The sequence below is a fragment of the Maniola hyperantus genome, chromosome 22 (genome assembly GCF_902806685.2).
Source record: "Maniola hyperantus chromosome 22, iAphHyp1.2, whole genome shotgun sequence".
Taxonomy (NCBI): Eukaryota; Metazoa; Arthropoda; class Insecta; order Lepidoptera; family Nymphalidae; genus Maniola; species Maniola hyperantus.
In genome coordinates this window covers 8,657,855-8,680,798 of record NC_048557.2, presented here as the reverse complement: position 1 = coordinate 8,680,798, position 22,944 = coordinate 8,657,855, and the positions used below count along the sequence as shown (strand labels likewise).

The 22,944-nt window shown below is 37.0% G+C and overlaps 1 protein-coding gene across 4 annotated transcripts in view; it reads right to left on the bottom strand.

Moving 5' to 3' along the window:
- Nucleotides 1-4,720: 4,720 nt before the first annotated feature.
- Nucleotides 4,721-22,944, bottom strand: part of kibra (WW and C2 domain containing protein kibra) — a 113,860-nt gene continuing 95,636 nt past the window's right edge. For 2 of the 4 annotated variants that reach the window (XM_034980499.2, XM_069506170.1), the window contains 14 exons: nt 22,340-22,475; nt 21,669-21,771; nt 21,369-21,470; nt 20,491-20,592; nt 19,805-19,922; nt 18,905-19,082; nt 18,261-18,414; nt 17,602-17,693; nt 16,693-16,835; nt 14,589-14,699; nt 13,804-13,920; nt 9,759-9,917; nt 9,101-9,298; nt 4,721-8,610 (listed from right to left, as the gene is read on the bottom strand). In XM_034980499.2, the coding sequence (XP_034836390.1) occupies nt 8,304-8,610; nt 9,101-9,298; nt 9,759-9,917; nt 13,804-13,920; nt 14,589-14,699; nt 16,693-16,835; nt 17,602-17,693; nt 18,261-18,414; nt 18,905-19,082; nt 19,805-19,922; nt 20,491-20,592; nt 21,369-21,470; nt 21,669-21,771; nt 22,340-22,475 (2,020 nt within the window). In that variant the 3' untranslated portion in view covers nt 4,721-8,303. Of the gene's footprint in view, nt 8,611-9,100; nt 9,299-9,758; nt 9,918-13,803; nt 13,921-14,588; nt 14,700-15,736; nt 15,842-16,692; nt 16,836-17,601; nt 17,694-18,260; nt 18,415-18,904; nt 19,083-19,804; nt 19,923-20,490; nt 20,593-21,368; nt 21,471-21,668; nt 21,772-22,339; nt 22,476-22,944 lie in introns of those variants that run through there. The other 2 variants (XR_011238048.1, XM_069506171.1) reach the window with 2 other exon arrangements.

Below are 22,944 nucleotides of genomic sequence, written 5' to 3'. Positions count from 1 at the left end.
TCTTTATTTATATATATTTTACGGTTATTGTAAAAAAAAGTTTTTTAGGTAGGTAATAATTTCATTAGCCTACTAATGAAAGTATTACCTACCTAAAAAACTTTTTTTAACTGCCTACAGTTAAGAATTACCTACTATTAAAACCTGAATTACTTTTACACAGCTCGTATTAAATAAAACAATTTGTCCAATGAAAGACCGTCATTAAAATTGAATTAATTCACCACAGATTTAGTTCACCCCCTTTTACGTTGATTTACACCGAGATAACTTCAATTACTTTCACCCCGTCTTCCTGAAGACGTGAACGAAGATGTTAAACACTATATTATTAGTAACAGACAGGACAATGTAACAAAACTACGTAAACAAGCACCCCAATTGTGTAAGAATAACCATTTCATGGCTATCGCAATCGTCAAGAAATTCTGCCATTTGATTGGTTGATTGGCTGTTTACATTTTTTCACAGCCAATCAAAGGGCAGATTTCTTGACGATTGCGATAGCCATGAAATGGTTATTCTTACACAATTGGGGGGCAGGTCCGGGTTCACTTGGTTACGTGATCCGAGAAATATGCCTACGGTAACGGACCCCTTCGACGTTTCTCTTTCTTGTGAGTGAGAGAGAAAGAGGATCATAGAAAGAGTGAGAAAGGAAGAGAAAGAGGGAGAGAGAGAAAAAAGAGCGAGAGAGATAAGAGTTTATGCTTACAATTATTCGTTTCTCGGTTTAATAAGTAGTTTTTATGGAAATTATAAAAAACTTACACGGTTATTGTATTTTTTTTTTATTTCGTGCACATTAGTTGGACATATAAACAGATCTATTAGTTCTATCAAATTAAACTAAAACTACTTAATTTTATAGATAATTTAATGAAGCTAATTTTAGCTTTTGACAGTTTTCTTGAAAAAACAAAAACATACATAGTTTTTCCAAAGTATTTGATTCTTACCCAATTGGCAAGCATATTTACGAAACTATACAAAATACACTGAAACTACTTGGTAGATAATTTGATGAAGTTTATTTCTGTCCCTAAAAATTTTCCTTCCTTTGATAACTTTTGTGGAAATCATAGCACACATGCGTCTAGCATTTTTTAAATTTCCTCCTTGCCCATACCTCCTCCATCCGTAAATTTTGGTAGGACTCGGCAGATTCTCATTTCTAGTGCCAAGATAAAAGTTTCATTGCGGTACATATTTTGCCGCCAAACTCTTCTATTTAGTCTTACTTTTACTGCACTAATGGGAAATCCAACCATGCTAACTCTACCCGTAGTAGATATAGGTAGTATCTAGTCGAGTAAAAATTTATGCCCACTCTATTTTAGAGCTAAATATCTTTGGGCGCGAGTGAAAATTAAAAACTGGCCGCTATTCGGTATAATCTGGGCTGTATTAAGGTTATATTTAAGCATATCCTGTGCGTGTTGCTACTAAACTACAGCCAGTTTATTGTTAAACCCCGTACGTCAAATAATGGTGCATGTGCTCTGAGTTTTTAATTAGTTAAAAAAGATTTTACGGGAACATGCTACCTACTTAGTAATTGTTTGACACGCTTAGTATTATTATAGACTACGTTTGCGTTGGTTTTAGTCATGTTTCACTTTTCAGTATAGAAAAATCGTTTCTTACTTGGCAAGACTTATCCTCCGATTGGCTGGCACTCTCTTGCTGGCGTCTTTCTGTTGGTTGCAGGACAACTATAATATACTAAATGAAGCCCACAATTTAATCATTCCGTGGGAACTCTTTGTTTTTCCGAGATAAAAATCTAAGCTTGCCAAAATGGTTTCCTTTTCTTTTTTGTGATAATATATACTTTTCAGATAATGACTGACACTACAATTTCGCACCCTTATTACACGGTTGGGGTGTAAAGGCTGAAGGCAGCGCGGGGGTGTAATGTAAGCAGTATTCGCTTAGATTACACATCAGCGATTGTGAGATTGACCCTTCGCGTGAGCAGTGCGCCGCTACTGCATTAGAAATTGTGTAAAGGCTTGAACACACACGACGGCAACGTTTCCAACGTGGCTTTTTACACGAAACGACTGCCCAAAAGCAGCCAATGAGGTGCATTTAGGACCTAAGTTCTAACTTGTCATAAGTCTTAACTCCTTAGGTATGAAGTTTCACTTCAATTATATGAAAGGCGCACCCTGTACTTACAGGCGGAGTGCAAGACAGCACGGGGGTGTAATGTAAGCGGTATTCGCTTAGATTTCACAATTGCCTCCATTATGTAGAATACATTTCTAAGCTTGCCAAAATGTTTTCCTTTTCTTTTTTGTGGTATTTTCTATTCAGATAATGACTGGCACTACTAATTCGCACCCCTATTATACGGTTGGGGTGTAAAGGCTGTAGGCAGCGCGGGTGTGTAATGTAAGCAGTATTCGCTTAGATTATACAGCAACGATTGTGAGATTGACCCTTCGCGTGAGCAGCACGCCGCTACTGCATTAGAAATTGTGTAAAGGCTTGAACACACACGACGGCAACGTTTCCAACGTGGCTTTTTACACGAAACGACTGCCCAAAACCAGCCAATGAGGTGCATTTAGGACCTAAGTTCTAACTTGTCACAACCACGAACCATAGAGAAACATGCTTAAAACGCACATAGCGGCGAAAAGTTATAGGTGTGACATGTGTGCCCAGGATCCTGGTCAAGCACATTTTAAAGTCTTTTTGTCAGGTGGGAGGCTTCGGCCGTGGCTAGTTACCACCCTACCGGCAAAACCATGCCGCCAAGTGATATGGCGTTCCGGTAAGATGCCGCGTAGAAACCAAGGGGGTATGGTTTTAATTATCACTGCCATACCCCTTCCAGGCTAGCCCGTTTCCATCTTAGACTACATCATCACTTACCACCAAGTGAGATTGCAGTCAAGTGCTAACTTGTATCTGAATAAAAAAAGCTCGTGGTGAACGCAGCGTTAGCTTTGACGGCCTAAGTTAAACCACTGCTGTGAATTCACCTAAAAGAAACGCTCTGTGTAAAGTACGTTCATTAATTTTTACTGCTCCATTATAAACGAAATGACTAATATTCCCCTTTCCCCTCCAACTAAGCGTCAAGCTTGTGCTAGGAGTAGGTTTTTTTTTTTTTTTACTCGGATACAAGTTAGCCCTTGACTGCATTCTCACCTGGTGGTAAGTGATGATGCAGTCTAAGATGATAGCGGGCTAACCTGGAAGGGGTATGGCAGTTTTTATTAAACCCATACCCCTTTGGTTTCTACACGGCATCGTACCGGAACGCTAAATCGCTTGGCGGCACGGCTTTGCCGGTAGGGTGGTAACTAGCCACGGCCGAAGCCTCCCACCAGACCAGACCAGAAATTTAGAAATTATAAAATTCCAAACCCCTGCCAGGAATCGAACCCGGGACCTCCCACTATTAAGACCACAGCGCTCACCACTGCGCCAGGGAGGTCGTCATATACGGTACGGCAATAGTGCAATGGGCGGGGTTTGAACCGCCGAACTTTCGGTTTTCAGTCCAGTCCTTTACCCGTTGAGCTATTAAGGTTGTTGGTCACCGCAGGGCTCGACTGGTCGCACCGTTGTCGCCGCTGCCCGACAGGCCTGTGCCATTTATGCAGTCTAGCCAGTTTGAATGGTTATACCGTCATTTGTCGGCCGCCAGAGCCTCGTCAGTAGTGATGATGGTGATGAAACTAATATAAAAAGTTTGAAAACTATTCAGCTAACATTCCCATCTATAGGTATGTATTATCGAGGGTTGCCTTAGACTACGACTTAACGTGTTCCATCTAGGGGAGTTTTTCTACATTTTGTTACAGTAGGTACACGGCAGAAAATAATGTGCAATCGAGTATCGACCTTCAGAAGGAGATAGCGATTTGTAGAGAGTTGTAGATCTCTGTCGTTGATAACGACAAAACGTCATATAAGTCCCGCAAATCGCTATTGCGCTGGAACCATATCTCATTAACATCATTGAAATGACGTCATTTTGAGGTCAGCCGAAATAAAAATATACCATCAGCTCGAAACTTCAGTCTAGTGCTGACGTCACTAAAATGGCGGCCACGCGTATTAGCAATTTGCGGGACTTATATAGGTATGAGTGGCAGAGACAACGCTCTTCAAAGCCGAAATGTCATTCTAAAGGCCGATGTACATTATTTTCTGCCGCGTAGTGCACCCACTTTGCGTCCGATTCACGCAGTTTTATTGGCTCTCACGTCTGCGTTCACGTGTCCGTGAACTTAGCAGAGCATGTGCCAGCTGATCAAAAATAAAAAGGAGTTCTATTTGCATGCAGAAGAGTTCTATAGTTCCTGATACTCTGATAGTTCTTGCGATTTCACGGACACTGCGTTCACGAGACGTCCAGCCAGCGCTACATTATAGAGGGTTGTATAGATAGTTCTATCCATGATGACGCGCCCCACTCTTTGTCCCAATCGGTTACAATACATATGTGCTATGTACTGTTAGAATGTGAGTTCTATCATAAGTCGTAGCCGCGAGCGATGTGCGATGTGGGCACACGCACAAGAAGAGAAACTACGTAACGATCATTCTCCGCACCCGTGGTTTCCCCGCACCAAATATATTGGGGCGCGGCTTCGTGGATTGAACTATCTATATTTTAGTGGTTTAATATTTTGTGACTATTATTATGTTAGGCCAAAACTTATTATGTTAGGATTGTAAAAAATCAAACAATGCATTAATTGATTTATTATTTTTATTTTCACTTTTTATTAATATCAACCTGCTATCATCGTATTGGCATCTTTACAAAATATAATAATCCCTTTCTTTAATGGAAGAATTAAAACATTAAATTAATTTGGCAAATCCAAGTTCACCTGTTTAACAATTACAAAAAAAACTATGTATAAACTTCACATAAATGTTTATATAAAATATACACTTTTTTTACAATAATGCAACAATATAACTACTTACTACAGGGCTATCTATTGCTTGTGTTATATAAAAAAATACTTATATAACTAAAGTAATTTTAAATTGTAAAATAATCAGAATGCAGATTTAATCTCGTATTATGTACAGGAGAATAATAATTTACAATTTATTTTTTACAGTAATTACAACTAAATATATAATATTCTTACAATTCACATATTCTTACGTACGAGGTCGAAATATTGAGATGTACGCCATTCAGTACAATTTCAGATCAAATAGTTACACAATTTTACAATATGGAATTACAGAAAATAATATTACACCTCAGACTAAAGAAAAAGTCAGACAGAGCGCTTAAGACATGTTTGTTAAAGTGAAGCTTGGTCTGACGTAAAAACGGCTTCTCTTGGTGCCAAGAGCTCAAAATACTAGCGCTATATCCCATCTTAGATACTATTTCTTTAATCAGAGCATTGCACATAACAATGTCCGAATAGTTCCAACATTTAAATGTTGGCCAAACATAACCAATAACCAATCTTTTTCACACTGTAGTATAGTGCAAACATGACAGAGAAAACCAAATAATCCAATATTTGAATTAGATTTGATCAAAGAATAATTCACTAGGAATGAATATATTTGGCAGGTATAATGAGCCACACTTTTCTATCTTAAAGCAATTTCACTTATAATATATTGGTGTCACATATTATAAGATTAATTAACTGTGTATAATCAGTAGTCACTGTAAACGTTACTTTGACGTTTTAACTAAATAGAGAAAATCTTTTGAGATCACAATTTAGTAGAATCATATTTTTTTTGGATTTGATGTCAGATGTGATAATATTTGCCTCTCACTTACTCATCAAAAATATAAAAGAGAGAAATATTTTTGAATTTTCAAGTTATATAATATAATCGGCGATCAGATGAAAAGTCTCTACAAAACTGAGTTCAAAAATGAAATTTTCTCCGTTAATTTCAGTAATTATAAAATAAAAGTATCAATTTCAATCAAATAAAATAATATTATGTTTTGCTACTGTCACAATATTAAAATTTAAAAAGTATTAAAAAAATTCAAGAGAAAACACGTTAAAATGCGTCCAGACTATATAACATGCGTGGACACATGATAAAATATATCAATGTTATATAACATAGGTTATATATTATATTATATTATATAACAAGTTGTATAACATATTATATAATCTGGCTGCACCTCCAGAATGTGACCCACAATACTAAATGTAACAACTCGATTCCGTGCCATATTTACAAAGCTTATTTTTGGCCTATCAAGTGAACTTATTCGGTGGATACCAACGTTTTATACAAACCGAACTAGCCCGGTGGGTCTTACGTATCTATATACATCTTCCACTATTATATTTAAAAAAGTTTGGCATTTTTTTGTGACTCTTCGATCTCCATACACTACTTTGTACACCGATGTTCCCTTTGTAACTGAAGAGTTGGTGGCAGAAATTGTTAAATCACTAGCTCGATGGTATCAGAAGTTTGCACTTAATTATTATCAAAACGATAAAAGTAAAAGTCTGCCATAGCATTATTACTGAATTAATATGTGGAAAATCCATCTTCAAATAATTCTTTCGCATCTGGCAATTTTTTAATAATAGTTTACAAGAATTTTAATAGAAAAAATTCGTCACCTAGTTAATAAAGGTTTTTGTTAATATTTTAAATAAAAAGAATTTGACATCAAATGGGTTAGTGCCAGATGCGAGCAATAAGTTTTTGTACTTCTGAAAATTATTATATTCAAAAAATTTGCGACGATTGACCATAATATGCCCTTCGATTACCCTGTTCAAAATATTCAAAACTATCTTACCTATAATACCAATCAAGAGCTAATAAATGTTATAACGATATTGCCACCTACTCCTTAGCTATTGCCCTCTATGGCACATAGTAGGCCGATTTCAAGGCACCGTTTAAGGCACGATATTTTGTACAATAATAAAATAATAATATATAAAAAAGTATAATTATATACATCGATATTGTCGAATTTCAGCTACTGATTTTTATATGGCACCCCGTTTGCACATACGTACATGTTTGAATACTATATTTCATATCATATTCCGATATATAAATACATATTAGGTATATAATTTCAGTCTTCGTCCAGAAATCTCAAAGGCAAAGGTGATCACAGTAAATAAGTGCATTTTTAAATTATAATATTATCATGGTGCCGTATTTTTTAAATCCATATTACATTATATCCAAATAAAACTAACCATGATATTTTAAAATATTTAATGGGGTAATTGAAATATGATAATCTCGATAAATGCAACTGATTTAAATAATCGTCATAACAATTAATATTTATATAAATACATATATTTATGAGTGATTATTTAAAATTCAAGAAATAAATTGGAAATTATACTTACATATATAAAAATTAATGAACCAATGTTAAATATTTCAAAATACCACGGCATAGTTGATTATTTAAAATACTAAGTATTACATAATTCATTCTACACTTTAGTTTTCCTTAGTTTGCTTAAAAGGCAAACTAATAACTTCTCGCTGAAATGCGCAAGAGTCGCACTATACGCGGCCCATCGACAATGAAATGATACAAGTGAAAACCTAACTCCAGAAGGTCTTAAGCGCCGAGCAAATCGCGTCGTTTACGCGTTTATCCGAGAAGGTCTGCGATTTGTTTATCTTTTAAACAGACTAAGGAAAAATGGACTATAGAAACATTATGACGTATTGTATGTTAAACACATAACCTCACTCTTTTAGCCATAGATATGTTCCCATGATATTGCTGACACTACATTACTCTTATAGCTAAGCAATTCCCAAATATTGGTCTAGTAGAATTGAATACTTCGGACTGGGCCTTCATTTTATGCGCAAAATTATTTTTTTGATAAATGTGGGTAGTTTGAAAAAGTTACCCAATTAATTTTGCATTTCTAAATTTACTCCATGACAAAATGAAATAATAAATGAGGATTTATTAGCAATTTTTCGAAAATATACTTTCAAACTTAGAACGTTCCACTTTCAAATAGATTTTGGAAAAAGAAAAAATAATTTCTGCTGCTCTTTCCAGTAGAATATAATTTCCGAACCGGTGTTAATTTTGACTTATCATAAGTGCCATAAGTCCGACTATAATTAGATAAATATTTTTCATTTGATTTCAAGAAAGAAGGTTCTTAATTCTCATATGTCAATTTATCCGCAAAAAATGTTACCTATGTGCTCAAATTCAAAAAATTAACAAATTAAAAAAATTAACAAATCAAAAATAATTATTGAAAATTTAATGAGTACCTAGAGCAGAGTCCAAAACCATCCAATTCAATTTAGACCTGAACACCCAGAACTCTGTCCACAACAAAATCATAACTCACATCCTCAGTCTTCTCCTCATCTTCTTCCTTCTTCACGGGCAAGTTCTCATAGCATGGTTCAGGGATGCACGGGTTCTTGCATTCCACTATCGGTTCTTGGCTGGTCCCTGGGTTACGGAGCTCGTATGAGGTTTTGGAGGAACGGCCATCTGGGGTACGCCTCTCCTCCAGTTCTTCCCAGTCATCCTCGGAAAGGTCTCCTTCTTCATCTGGTAGAGGCACTGTTGATTTTTGTCGGGTGAAGAATGCCATCTTTTCTCTGTTGGTAGAAGAAAATGATTTGTTAGTGATGAAATAGTTTACATAATACTTTTCTTTTTATTTGAAGAATTCGTGTTCGAAAAGAGAGTATGGAATTAGATAGTATTAGGATTTGACAAAGATTTGTGTAATTTGGAAATTGACACAATAATATAATTTTAGTTCTTATATTGCTGAATTGGAATCAGTCACAGAAAAACTTGCTCTTTTTGGTAGAAAGTGCATTTCGAACCAGAAATTGTAAATTTAATTTCAAAAGTAAGTGGTTGTTTGATTAAAAAACTTTTGTACAGTATGCGGCCAAAAGTAATGTACATCGACCTTTAGAAGGAGATAGCAGATTTGTAGAGCACTGTCTCGGTTGTTAAGGCCGACAAAACGTCATATGGGTATGAGTGACAGAGACAACGCTCTACAACGCCGAAATGTCATTATAAAGAATGATGTACGTGTCGGCCACGTACTGAAAGCTATTCTTCAATACTCACTTGAAGGTAACCAGATCCGGTTTCCTGCCTCCCTGTCTGGACTTCCTGAGGCGGTAGATCTCTCGGCAAGTACGGTGGAACAGTCTAGAAACCCTGTCTCCGGATTCAGCTGGTGCTGAAATGAGTCGCCGAAGGGTTTCGTCTTCAGCCACCCACGCGGCTACAGCGGGGTCGCCTCGAGCACAGGCTTCTTCTAATCTGAGGGTACAATTTTTTTAATAAGTAGGAGAAATTGGCAGCAAAGTTTTAGTGAAGAAACAAGATTGTTAACGCGATTTCGACAAACAATCGTTACGCCAGTTATAGTCCGTACAAAATGTCTTCTCACCCGCCATTTTACTCTATGGGTCAAATGTCATGTCAAAAGTACGGTTCACCATAGAAATAAAGACTAAAATTGTACTTTTGATATGAAATTTGAAACAAAAAGTTAAAATGGCGCGTAAAAAGTCAAATTTTTACGCGTTATATACCTACTACTACATTTAACTGACAAATAAATTTGACAGGAACTGTCAAAGGGTTTAATTTCTCCCTATAGTGCGACAAGCAGAACAAAAATTCATGATATTGCAATACTTAAAGTTCCAGGCTCAAAAGAGCTAGAACCCAGAGCCGTGCAGCCAGTTAAAAAAAATTGCCAAACGATGAAATATACCTCTTTTTCAGCTGAGTGAGATGAGAGATCTCCTGCCTCAGGTCGGCCAGTCGAGTGTGTTGCGCCCTCAAGTCCAGAGACAAGTCGAGAGAAGTTCTTGCTGATTTAGACCGTGTGGTGGGCGCTCGACGAGCAGCTACGCCTCGACCGCGGCCCCATCTGCAAAGACACAGGAGGTATTATACAAGACGCCCAGTCCAGAGAGAAGTTTAGTTTAGTTTAATATTCTTTATTGTACACCAAGAAATAAAAATAAAAAGACACAAAAAGAAATATGTAAAAGAAGAACATACAATCAGCGGCCTTATCGCTGTGAAGCGATCTCTACCAGGCAACTAGGTTGAAGAGGATTTAAGGGCTAGTGAAAACTGTTTAAGGTGTACGTAAGTTGTAAGATAATAATTATAATATAAGTAATATGTATATTAATAGGCACAGAAATGCCTTAATAATAATATATAGATAAAGATATACACAGGTACATATATAATACATAATATATATACATATATTAATATATAATATAGTGATAGATGAATAATAAATATACAACAATAATATTATGAGTAATATTGATGTTATAATTGTAGGATAATATATTTAATAATGTGTAATTACATAGAAGGGTTCTGACAGTTTAGATAGTGTTTATATACACGAGTCTTGAAAACGTTAAGAGACGGAGCTTGTCGTACCTGCTGAGGAAGGGCGTTCCATAGCCTGATTGCTGTAACAGTAAAGGAATCTGAATATAGCGCCGAGTTGTGTTTCGGGTAAGCAAGAATATCTATATTTGAGGAACGCTGAACGCGACCTAAGGAGCCAAAGGGTTTAAAACGTTCTTTCAGGTATATAGGAGAGCATGGGTCATTGAGAATGCCATAGAGACAGGCAAGAACGTGCGCATTCCGGCGATACCGAATATTGAGCCACCCTAGTTCGGAACGGAATTTTGAGATGTGATCGAACTTACGCAAACCAAATATATACCGAATGCATAGATTGAGTAGACGATCGAGTTTGTTCAGTAGCTCTTCTGTAAGGTCAGTGTAGCAAATGTCCGCATAATCTATAAGGGGGAGCAACAGAGAGTTAACAAGCACAAGTTTTGCCTTTGGGGGCAACATATTCTGCATCCGTTTAAGTGCGTGCATAGAAGCAAAAACCTTCCGACTAATTTCCCCAACGTGAAAAGACCAGGAGAGACCTTGCGAGATATAAAGCCCTAAGTTTTTGACCTGAGTGGTGTATGGTAGATTTAAGTTGTTAAAGATGACAGGAGGAAGTGAATTTAAGTCCAGTTTTGAAACTTGCCTAGGTCTACCAATTAACATAACCTGTGTTTTAGAGGGATTCACGAGGAGACCATGGTTTTCGGTCCAGATACGGATCGCCTCTAGATCTCTATTGAGTTTCAGAATGGAGTCTAGCGCATTTTCAGCATTGAATGAAATGTACAGCTGTAAGTCATCTGCATACAGGTGATAGGAGCTGAAATTTAAGATGGAGACTAATGTGTTGATGAATACTGAAAAAAGTAAAGGAGAGAGCACTCCGCCTTGGGGAACACCCATACTAGTGTCAGCCCATTCAGATGTAGCCTCCTCAGTACGAATACACTGCTTACGACCCCGAAGATATGAGAGAAACCATTCGCCTACAACCTGAGAGATATTGAAAGAGTAGTATGTAGTAGAGTAGTAATATGTCATGATCCACACAGTTGAAGGCATTGCTGAAATCTAAGAGTGTTATTAACGTAACTTGTGATTGATCCATAGCGTATCGGATGTCATCGGTGATTTTTATGAGCGCCGTACATGTACTGTGAGAGGGTCGAAAGCCTGATTGAAGAGGACTTAATAATGAATTATTGTTAAGAAAATTAGAGAATTGATGGTGTACGATACGTTCTAAGATCTTTGAAAGGAAAGGCAGTATTGAAATCGGTCTAAAGTGTGTTACGTCAGTTGGATCGGATTTTTTCGGTATGGGGATAATGTGTCCCTTTTTCCACAACGTTGGAAATACCCCCGAACTCAGGGAAAAGTTTAAAATGTGTGTGATGAAAGGTAAAACAATGTCAAGAACCAGTAAGATCATTTCCCGACCGATTTGGTCACTGCCAACAGCTTTGCTTGTGGCGGATGCAATGAGTTTCTTTACCTCATAGTCAGAGGTGGCTTCAAATTGAAATGAAGAATGGCCAGGCAGTGGTAGGGCAGAAATTTTGCTTATAGTAGATGCTTTTGTAACGGAATCCAACTGAAATGGTGGGGTGCTGAAATGTGTATTTAGTGTGTTAACGTCAAAATCGCTAGCAAGCTGGTTACGTCGCTTACCAAACCCCATAGTTCGCAGCAAATCCCATAATTTTTGGGGAGGACACTCTTCAATAGAGGAGAATGAGTGGCATCGTTTGGCATTCCTAATCGCCTGGTTGCAGCGATTTCTAGCAATCTTAAATGCTACCCAGTCGTCATCGGACCTAGTTAATTTAAACTTCCGTTTCAGTTTATCACGCCTAGCCCTCAACCCCCGAATTTTATCCGTCATCCAAGGAGCGGGTAGACGTTTAATCCGAACAGCTCTCACTGGCGCATGTTTGTCGTACAAATTGTTGATGAGTTTATTAAAACACTCGACTTTGTCATCAATGTGCTGTAGCTTCTGAATTTGGGTCCAGTCAGTATTAATAGCATCAATTAAAAGAGCATCTTTATTTATATTCATAAGACCGCGTTGAAAAACAACCTTAGGCTTGACCTTAGCCGGTTTAAGTTTATAAGAGGCAAATATGAGGTCGTGATGTGAAAACCCGGGGGCAGTAAATTGGCCATGTGTAAGGATGTGGTCAGGTTTAGTAGTAAGGATGAGGTCAAGTAGAGAACGGGAGTCGTTAGTGTGAAAGGTAGGATTTAAGTTGAGTATAGTGAGATTGGTGGCGTTAGAAATATGTTTTAAATGTCTTGCTCTGTTGTCATCCCTTAGTAGACAGGTATTAAAGTCACCCATTATTAGGCAGTGCTCATAACTTGGTAGAAATGACTCTAGGATATGTTCAAACGTTTCAAAGTATTTAACAGCAGGAGGTGCATAGACCACTCCAAGCATAAAGGCAACTCCACTTATATTTAACTCGATGAAAATGTACTCCATGTTATTAGAGTAGATCGTTGGTGACAGGTCAATGATTTTATATTTAATGTTGGACCGCAGATATATTGCCACGCCACCACCTCCTTTCCCAGTGCGATCATTTCTTATTAACACGTAGCCAGGTAGTGAATAATAGGAAGAAGGCAATGTAGGTTTTAGGAATGATTCAGATATCAAACAGGCATGAATGTAATTACAGTTGAAGGTATTCAGTAGTTCAGAGTGGTGAGCCGGAATGCTTTGGGCATTAATATGACAAATATTCAGATTCTTATGAACCGAGTTAAATGCGTTATGAAGCTGATCGCTTAGTGGTTCATCAATAGACTCGAATGATGAGTTGGAACTACAAGAATGAAAAATGTCAGAATTTATAGAGGTATCCATCTATGTAATGTATAATAAATAATTAGTAATTAATGATAAATATATAAAATATGATAACTATATATGAAATAAAAAATAAAAATAATAGAGTGCTACAAATACAAGAAGAAAGAAGATACCAGCGCGAGCCACTTGAAACGATTTCTTTCTGTGTATTTTTGTATGGGAACTACAGATAAAACTTATGTCTATGGATTCGTTATGAATAAAGCTATAATCTATGATAAATAGGATAATACCATAGTGAAGAACCCTTAATCTATGGATAATACCCTTCTACCCATAAATTTAGCGTAAATATATGGTTTAGGCGTATCACATAGTGCACACCATCCTTCTATAAACTCGATAGAAACTAATTTAGGTACACCCATTGCAAATCTTTTTTCTCAAAAATCAAGTTTTTTGAAATAACACGTTATAGGTAGGTACGTAGTAGTCGCAAACAGGCGAAATCATCAGCATCAATTATCAAGGAACTATTGAAAACGGTGCTTACCTTAAAGACCTCCTCTCTCGAACACTCCTATCGAAGGGAATGCCCACAGGTGGAGGCTGTAACGTCACCCGTCTCGCGTACTGCGCCATCGAGGAATCAGACTCCGAACGATTTAGTCTGAAACAAGCAAAACAGGGATTTCATACAACCCACATTTTACAGTGCGCGGCCGAAAGTAATGTACAGCGGCCTTCAGAATGACATTTCGGCTTTGTAGAGCGTTGTCTCTGTCACTCATACCTATATGACGTTTTGTCGGTCTCAACGACAGAGACATCACTACAAATCTGCTATCTCCTTCTAAAGGTCGAGGTACATTACTTTCTGCCGCATAGTACCAGAAAATTATCCGATACTAGTTAGCCCTTGACTGCAATCTCAACTGGTGGTAAGTGACGTTCCAGTCTAAGATTAAGAAGAAGAAAGTTAACGTGAAAGTGTTCATAAAACCCATACCCCTGATAGATACCTACGCGGCATCGTCGCTTGGTGACACGGCTTTGCTAGGGTGGTAATTGGTCTAAAGCCTTCCACCAGACAAGCCCCCGATTGTATAAGAATAACCATTTCATCGCTATAGCAATCGTCAAGAAATTCTGCCCTTTGATTGGTTGATTCGCTGTTTACATTTTTTCACAGCCATTCAAAGGGCAGAATTTCTTGAGAATTGCGATAGCGATGATATGGTTATTCTTACACAGTTGGGGGGCAGACCAGATACGCCTACACTAAAGTTTAATACATTTTGTAATCAGTACATTTTGAAAATAAAAATGAAGGTTTACCTGCAAATGTATTGCCCTTTGCCGATGCTCTGAGGTTGCGGTGAGAACGTCTGAGATCGTTTTATAGTCGCTAACGACTCTTCGGAGTTTGAGCTAACTTGTTGACTTTTCCTATGAACAAATACAAATTCAATTAGCATAATATTATAACAATACAAAAGTAGGTACTATTTTTTAAAAAAACAGGCAAATTTATTTTTTGGGTGTATTTCTTCACCATCGATCTTTAAAATTTCGAGAATTTATATTTTAAATTTCAAAAATTCAAGTTTTATTGGGAAATTTGCTGAGTTACCTATACCAAATGCATAACTTACAACATCAAGTAAAACCATGCAGTCGTTTAGTTTATTATTGTTGTTTATTGTAGTTTTGCAAATTAAAATAATAATCATTCAAAATTCAAAATGTGGTCATGCCATGCAACACTCTTGTTTGCTTCATGCATCTCAAAAAGATCTTTCCTTAATTTTGTTATGTTTATAATTAGATACAATTATTTATTAATTTAAACAACTTTATCATTAAAAAATCACTAGAGTAAGAATAGAGGATACACTTAAAAAACAAAGGCGACCTTATTACTTACTAAAGTAATCTTTTCCATAGGCAATCCATATTTAAGAACTTATAGAACTTATCTGTTTTCCTAACTACCACTAATATATTATTACCAATTATATTCCCTATAACTTTTTATTTCGTTTATTCTGGTCTACTTTTAATAATTTCACTAAAATTTCAAGAATCAATAGTTATGGCATTGCTTATTATTGCAATTTCAACGCTCTACTTGGTTTTCCGTGGAGGCATTTTGTTGTAGGTAAGCTCTGAACTAAATTGTTAGGTCCAAAGAAAATATAATCACTAAGTTTGTCAGGTTTAAAAATAATGCTATCCTTATCTCAATGTTTCGTGCTGAAAGGGATAGCATTACTTTTAAACATATCAATTTAGGTAATGGAATGTGTTCAATTCAAACACTGTCCATTTGACTTTCTTAACTGTTAAGTTGGCCCTTTACTGAATCGTGTTATAAAAACTCCTAAATTGTATTAGTAATTGTGCACACACGTCTCAAAATAAAGCGAACAACACACAGTCCAGTGAAGGTACATAGCACATACAGCCGTGGACAATGGACATACCTACATTACAATATGTACAGATATGTATATTGGACGGTATGTATCTATTTCGCTATGGCCATGTCCTCATAAGGCTGGCCGTCGGCTTCTCGCCTCATTAAGTATCTGGAGAACAAAGTTTGGTTTGCTGAAGACCTATCGTATGTTCGTACTCAAACATTTGAAACTTTTTTCTATAATTTTTGGGGTATGCCGATTCCTCAATCAGGTTTTGGAAAAATTATTGGTCTTTTAAAAAAACCTGTGTTTTTTATGTGGTGACATAGTTTAACGAGGCTTCTCAGATTATTAAATATCGGGAGAACAAAATCTAGTTCGCCGAAGACTAAAGGTGAGATCTATAGACTCTGACTTTGCTTAGACTTGAGACAGAGAAAGATATCTCTCATATAAATCTGTCTCATTTTAACTCAATTTTAAGTCTGAGCCAAGTCGCAAGTGCGCTCTATAGATCTCAGCCTTAGCGTAGTTCGTACCCAAAACATTTAGAAATGTTTGTAATCATTGCTGGCATAGATAAGTAAGTATAAGCAATCTATAGTCCGTGACAGGTAAAGATGACTAACATCATAGATATACAGACAATGTCCTTTTAGGATTAAGAAATTTTTTTTTGAAGCAAAGCAAAGTTACATTTATTTAGACACAATGAAAAAAAAATTTACACTTTTTGTACATTATTTATCTTTGCAGTTTAATGAGAAGTTTTTATTATTATTTTCAGTTCAGACAACTCTATGTCCAGGATTCCACGGATACGTACGAAGTTGCTTCCTCTTCCCCCCCTCTTCCAGCATCAGTTTCCCCCTCCAATTATAATATGGGTACCTTCAAGTCGAGAGTGAATAGGCATCTTCTAGGCAAGCACACTCCACCTTAGGCTGCATCATCACTTGCCACCAGGTCTGATTGCAGCCAAGCGCTAGTCTATAAATTAAAAAAAAGTGTTTTCATACCTTCTATGCAGTTGTCTCCCTTCTGGGCAGAAGTTACATTCGGTGTTGGTCTCTTTTTCCGCGGTGGGGGGGTGTAAGTACTCGTCTTCTAACGGTATGTCCTCTTCAGGAATGTAGTCTTCGAATGAGTCCTCTTCTACTATCTGTTAGAAAAAGTTAAGGTTACAATTTTAGAACAATCTTCAAAGTCGGAAGATTTCGGTTTTCATAAATACCGTGGGAACTTTTTGATTTTCCGGAATATAAAGTAGCCTATGTCACTCTGCAGGTCTTTAAACTATACCCATGCAAAAATTCACGTCGATCCGTTGCTCCTTCGCGACGTGATTGAAGGACAAACCAACAAACAAATATACTTTCGCATTTTGAATTTGCTTGCGATTCAAAGCTTAAAGTGACGCAGTACGCTCGACCGAAATTGGCAGCGCACGTGGCTAAAGTGTTTGCTTTTCACTTGATATTGTATGAGATAGGTGAGAGACACGATGATTGTCATAAGGGTTTAGGAAAAGTATTTTTGAGAAAAAAAACTACTGAATTTATGTGTACAAAGTATAGTTATTTCAACTAATGAATAAATAAACCATGACCAATGTTAAATTGTTTTAGAAATTTTATACCCCTAATCTTATTTATTTACGCCCAAAGTTGGCATAAATTTAGTGATAAAATAGGAATATTTTGAGGCTCGTAACTTTAAAATCATTTTTTTTTTCAAAGTTGTATATATCAATAAACCTAGATAATGACGAGATAAATCGATATAATACTTAGTTTTGAGCGTATAGTATCAAATGATGTAGTAATTACCCTCCTACGTTTGTATGAAGAAAGCACCGTCCTGAGCCCTCTTAATATCAGAAGTGAATAAGCACATTTCACACACAAGAGACAAATCGTAACTTTTACCTGATTTAGCGGTTCTCTAGACTCCTCGTCTTCAGAAGCTGAATTGTCTACACAGTCTACGTTGCATTCCGCACTCGTCATACTCTCAGGACCTGGTAACAAAATATTTTATTATTAATAAGCAATTTTTTTAATTTATGAAATCCTAAAAGACATATTATCTACAACGGCCTTTAGAATGACATTTCGGCTTTGTAGAGCGTTGTCTCTGTCACTCATACATATTATGACGTTTTGTCGGTCTCAACGATAGACACAATGCTCTACAAATCTGCTGTCTCTTTCTAAAAGTCGATGTACATTATTTTCTGCCGCGTACTGTGCGTATGATACCTATTTCTCCCAACTTAGTCTGTCACCTTTCAAATTCTAAATCTTTCTTCAATATGTAAGACAACCAGTGCCTCTTATGCATTTTGTGGTAAATAGTAAATTATTTTGACGATTCAAAAGCACTTGTAAAAGTTTATTTGAATAAAAAAATATTCTATTCTATTCTTCTGAGACTCTACCACTGGTTCGGAATACAGCAGATTCTAATGAGAAGAGTCAGCAAAAAATCTGCAGTTTGCTACTCTTTTTAATTTTTTTAAAATCTTCTGTTTTTCACATAAACTATTAAAGCTTTTTAAATTACACCATAAAAATTCTCTACTAACCTCTATTCCTAGTGAGAGTAGACGTCTGCGAAGATATGACAGTAGATTCATCAGAACTCTCGTCCCTCCTCATACTTCTGAAGCTCAGCACATTGTACCATTTCTGGGACACATTCTCCGGGTCAAAATCCGCCAAACTAACTTGCGCACAACCCTGAGAAAGAATTTAAAAAATCGTAAGAATTTTGATAAGTTTTTTGGTAGAAACAAAATTCTGGGAGTTGTCAGATAATAATCGCTCTCGCCTAGTCTTGTCCACATGGCACTCTAGGCTTTGCAACCGAATACTCGAATTTGGCTAGTTGTCATCATAGTATAGTTAAGTAAACTTACAGAAAAAATATTAATGGACACTAGCATTATTAATTTAGAAGAAAATAACAGAAAATATAAAATTACTCAAAAACATGACGGTTGATCACAAACTTGTAAATAATGATTCGATTTAAAATATTAAGTTGGAATACTTATAATAATCATTAATAAAATCATGAATTAACTAGTGTTAAATCGGCGTAGATCAATATTAGCCTATAGCGTGAAAAATAAGTAAAGACCTATGTCCAGCGTGTGAACGCTCACGGCTGAAATGATGATGATGATTAAGAAAGATAAGTAAAACAAAGAAAATCTTGTTAACTTACCAAACACTCAGCTCCGGCAGCCAGATTCAGCTGCAAGGTAGCGGCTCTGAGAGCCCTTGGACCTAACGAAGCCCTTTGATTCTTTCTCCACAATAGAGTGGCGCCGCGCCACGCCAGAGCCGTTGTACTGAAGGCGACACCTCCACCTCCACCCACTACTAGGGCCCCACGGACTGCCCTGGAAAGTGGAACAAAGATTTGGTATAGAAACGAAACAAGAAAAGTCGAAAAAGTTAAAATAAGTACAATTGGCGACAGGTAAAATGAGCTCTGCACTATAATGGAGGGGATTTATCTACGCATACGTACGTATTACTTATTACACTTTCCGTAGCGTGAAAGGCGAATGGTAAGCCGGGACTTGCGCCCCCGTTTTACTTCGTACCACAAAATAAACTCAAATTCTGAGTTGTTTTCCTGACGCCAACAGTACTTATTTTTTTGATTGTAGATATCAAATCTTGTAGTCAAATGTGTGTCAACTGGATAATTAATAAACAAAGCATGTAATTTTTTCTTTACAAAATATTTAAGTTTATGTTATGTTACTTCATTAATGTATATTAGGAAACACGGAGGACCTAATATACTACCTTGCAGAACACCCTTATATCATGATCAATCCATCACCGGCCCACTACTGAGCCGGGTCTCCTCTCAAAGTGAGAAGCGTTAAGGCTATAGTCTGCCACGCTGGTCCAATGCAGATTGACAGCCACCCCAACCTTATTTTATTTATTGTTGTAGAAACAACAATAAAAAAAAAATTAACAGAAGTAAATTTTATTTTTTTGTTGTTTTTTTTTAAAACATTTTTAGTATGATTTGAATAAGATTTGTAATTATATGAGACAAAATATTTGATGATGAGGATGATGACGATGACAATAAAATACATACACTTCAGTCTCCATATCGATGTACAAGGCGTGAAGGTTGCGCGCCCTGAGGATGCCAATCTCTAACGCGCTCTCGTCGGAACAATAGCGCAATTTGATCTCAATTTGGGCACTGTTCACTGCAACAACGAAAACTTTGTTATGATCTACACTTACAAACCAAAATTATTGTTTGAAAAGGATTCAGTTAAAATATAAAAATAATAAAGTTACATAATAATTTTTTATAAGCTTATAAAGTTTTCCCTAACTGAAACATAATGTACTTTTATCAGATATCACACATCGATAAAATACAGGGAAATCTGGTCCTGGTTTTGGTATAAAATATATCATCTAAATTCATTAAATCCTTCTCAACTTGGTTGCCTGGTAGAAAATCTCTTCAAAGTGATAAGGCCATCAATTGTACCTATTTTATTTGGCATATTTGCATTTCTTTTTTGGTGTACTTATATTTCATTCATTCTTTCATCTCATCTTATTTCACTACGTAAAGGATTAATTTCATGTTGAACTCAACTCGATGCGATTAGGAGGAACATATTTCTGAAGACGCCCAGAGCCTTATGCTCTGGTATTGGTTTACAATGATGTTGAGACGCATGGCTATTGGATTTGATACGTCAATTATGTCCCCGAGACAGTGGTAAGCACGTAAGGAATTGAGTCAGTTGATATATTTACCGGCGTTGGAGGCATCCCCGGCTTGCGCGGCCTCGAACACTCCAGAGTCACCCGCCACCGACTCATCGCTTACTGCTGCCGACACCGATCTAGTGTTTGTACCTACGAAAATATTAGGTGTTATTAATAAATGAGTATTTCTAAACATAAAATACCTAATCCTGAGTCTAGAATAAGGAGATCTGAAAGAGAACCAGAATAACCGATAAAGCTCAGCGGCTTGCAAAGCTGGAGTGACAATGCGCATGGACAGCATATCAGCCAGTGCGTGCAAGACCTTTATCTTCTTCTATATATATAAAAGGAAAAGGTGACTGACTGACTGACCGACTGACTGACTGACTGACTGACTGACTGATCTATCAACGCACAGCTCAAACTACTGGACGGATCGGGCTTAAAATTTGGCATGCAGATAGCTATTATGACGTAGGCATCCGCTAAGAAAGGATTTTTGAAAATTCAACCCCTAAAGGGGTGAAACAGGGGTTTGAAATTTCTGTAATCCACGCGGACGAAGTCGCGAGCATTAGCTAGTTACTTTATAAAAGCTGAAAGTTTATCTGTATATATTGTCCCTTACACAGGTAGGAACGATCAGCGACTATGATGTTTGGATCATGGTGGCTTTGGGAGATAATTGGTAATAAAGGTGTAAAAAAAATTACGTCAAAGTATAAAATCTATTTTTTATTTATTTTTGACGATCAGTGTTTCTGTGAGTCTGAAAAGATTTCTGATAGTGATGATGATCAGTGTTTCTGTTATATTTAAAAACTGTGTTATTTTTTGGCATGATTGGCATCAGGAGACCAAAAAAGCGTTCAGATCACAATTTTTTTTGTGAAGATTTTCAGCAATAGCAAAATTTTTCTTACCACTAGATGAGGGAGTTCTTGGTGAGAGCGGTGGGGGCGGCGTCTCCGAAATTGGGGAAAGGGGCTCGCACGGCCGACCGGGGCCTTGCAGTTGTACGGGAACTGAAATAAAAATACCATTATTAGAAAATGCCCTTCTTCACCGTCAGTAGATGTATGATACTAAGTCTGCGGCCAGGTACAGCAGCACTTTTCTGACTGGAATTAGAGTAGCTTCCTCAGAATGTCCGATGTATCTAGGTGATGCTACGTTTATGCATTAGAGAGGATAATAGCAGATTGTATGTAGAGTTGACTTACTGGTTGCAAGTCCAGTGACTTCGTTCAACCCTGTCGCGACACCTATCCTCATTTCTGCGAGCTTTTCTTCTAGTTCCCGTTGCTGTCGCCTTTGCCTTTCCACCTGCAAGTAAAAATAATTCACTTATAAAGAATCTGTTGTATTCACGCTATACCAACTCTTCTGTGAAAGCACAAAAACTTCATCGTTGGTAACCATCAGCTGCTCGATTGCGGTAGAATGGCAGCTACAATGTCAGAATCGCATTCACCTCTGATTGGTTGACGCTCGCTCACTATTGGCTATAATGCATTGTTGCAACAAGAATCGCACAAATTCAGCCAATTACAACAATTGAGATTGTAATAATGATTGGTGCAAGTTTTACGAAATCGACCCACTGGTAAAGTTAGATTGCAGTCAAAAACAGTGACTGATCAGTATAAAAGTATCCAACTGGTCACTAACTATTCTCCAGTTTTTTTTTATATTCTCGTGAAATTATAGAGTATGGATCATTTAATCTATGGTATGGATATAAATAAAAAGGTTAATATGACATGGATGATAATTATGATGAGGTTTAAGTATAAAATGAAAGATTTAAGGAAATGATTATGATAATAATCTTAAATAAGATAAGGTTTAAGTAGAAAATGATGAAGATTTTAAGCAAATAAGTTGAACATACCTGACTATAAGAAGGCGGGGGAGGTGGTGGACTAGAGGACGATAGACTGCTTCTCGGTGATAGAGAAGGCTGGGAAGGAGAACTGCTTGTACCGGGTGTTGCGCTTTCCGCGTTGAAACTTGCTCCACGAAGTAACCTGCAGGACACAAAATGTTTATGAACAAAATAAAACTGGTAATAAGATCAAGTAAAAACTACAACAGATATGAAAAAATTCAGGTCTTTATAAAACAAGTATAATATACACAGTCTATTTCTACGACCCTCCTTTTTCTACAACCGCACCGCACGCAACCACAAGCAATTTCACCCTCACCACCTGGGTGCCTGGTGCACTTCGACCCCCGTTCCCATTAGATTACAGCATGGGGCTATTCAAGCCGCGGCGGACCAACAAATTACCATGGGCGGCGGTAATCACTTAACATCAAGGAGACCGGCCTGCTCGTTTGCTCGCTATTCATTTATTTTTAAGTCTGGCAAGTAGAATTCTTTAAATTTAGTCCACTCATGAAAAGGAAAATAAATAATATCTAGCTCCTTAAGAAGTACGACAAAAAAGGAGGCTCTTATGAAATTATTATGGTCGATGTTTACGCAAATTG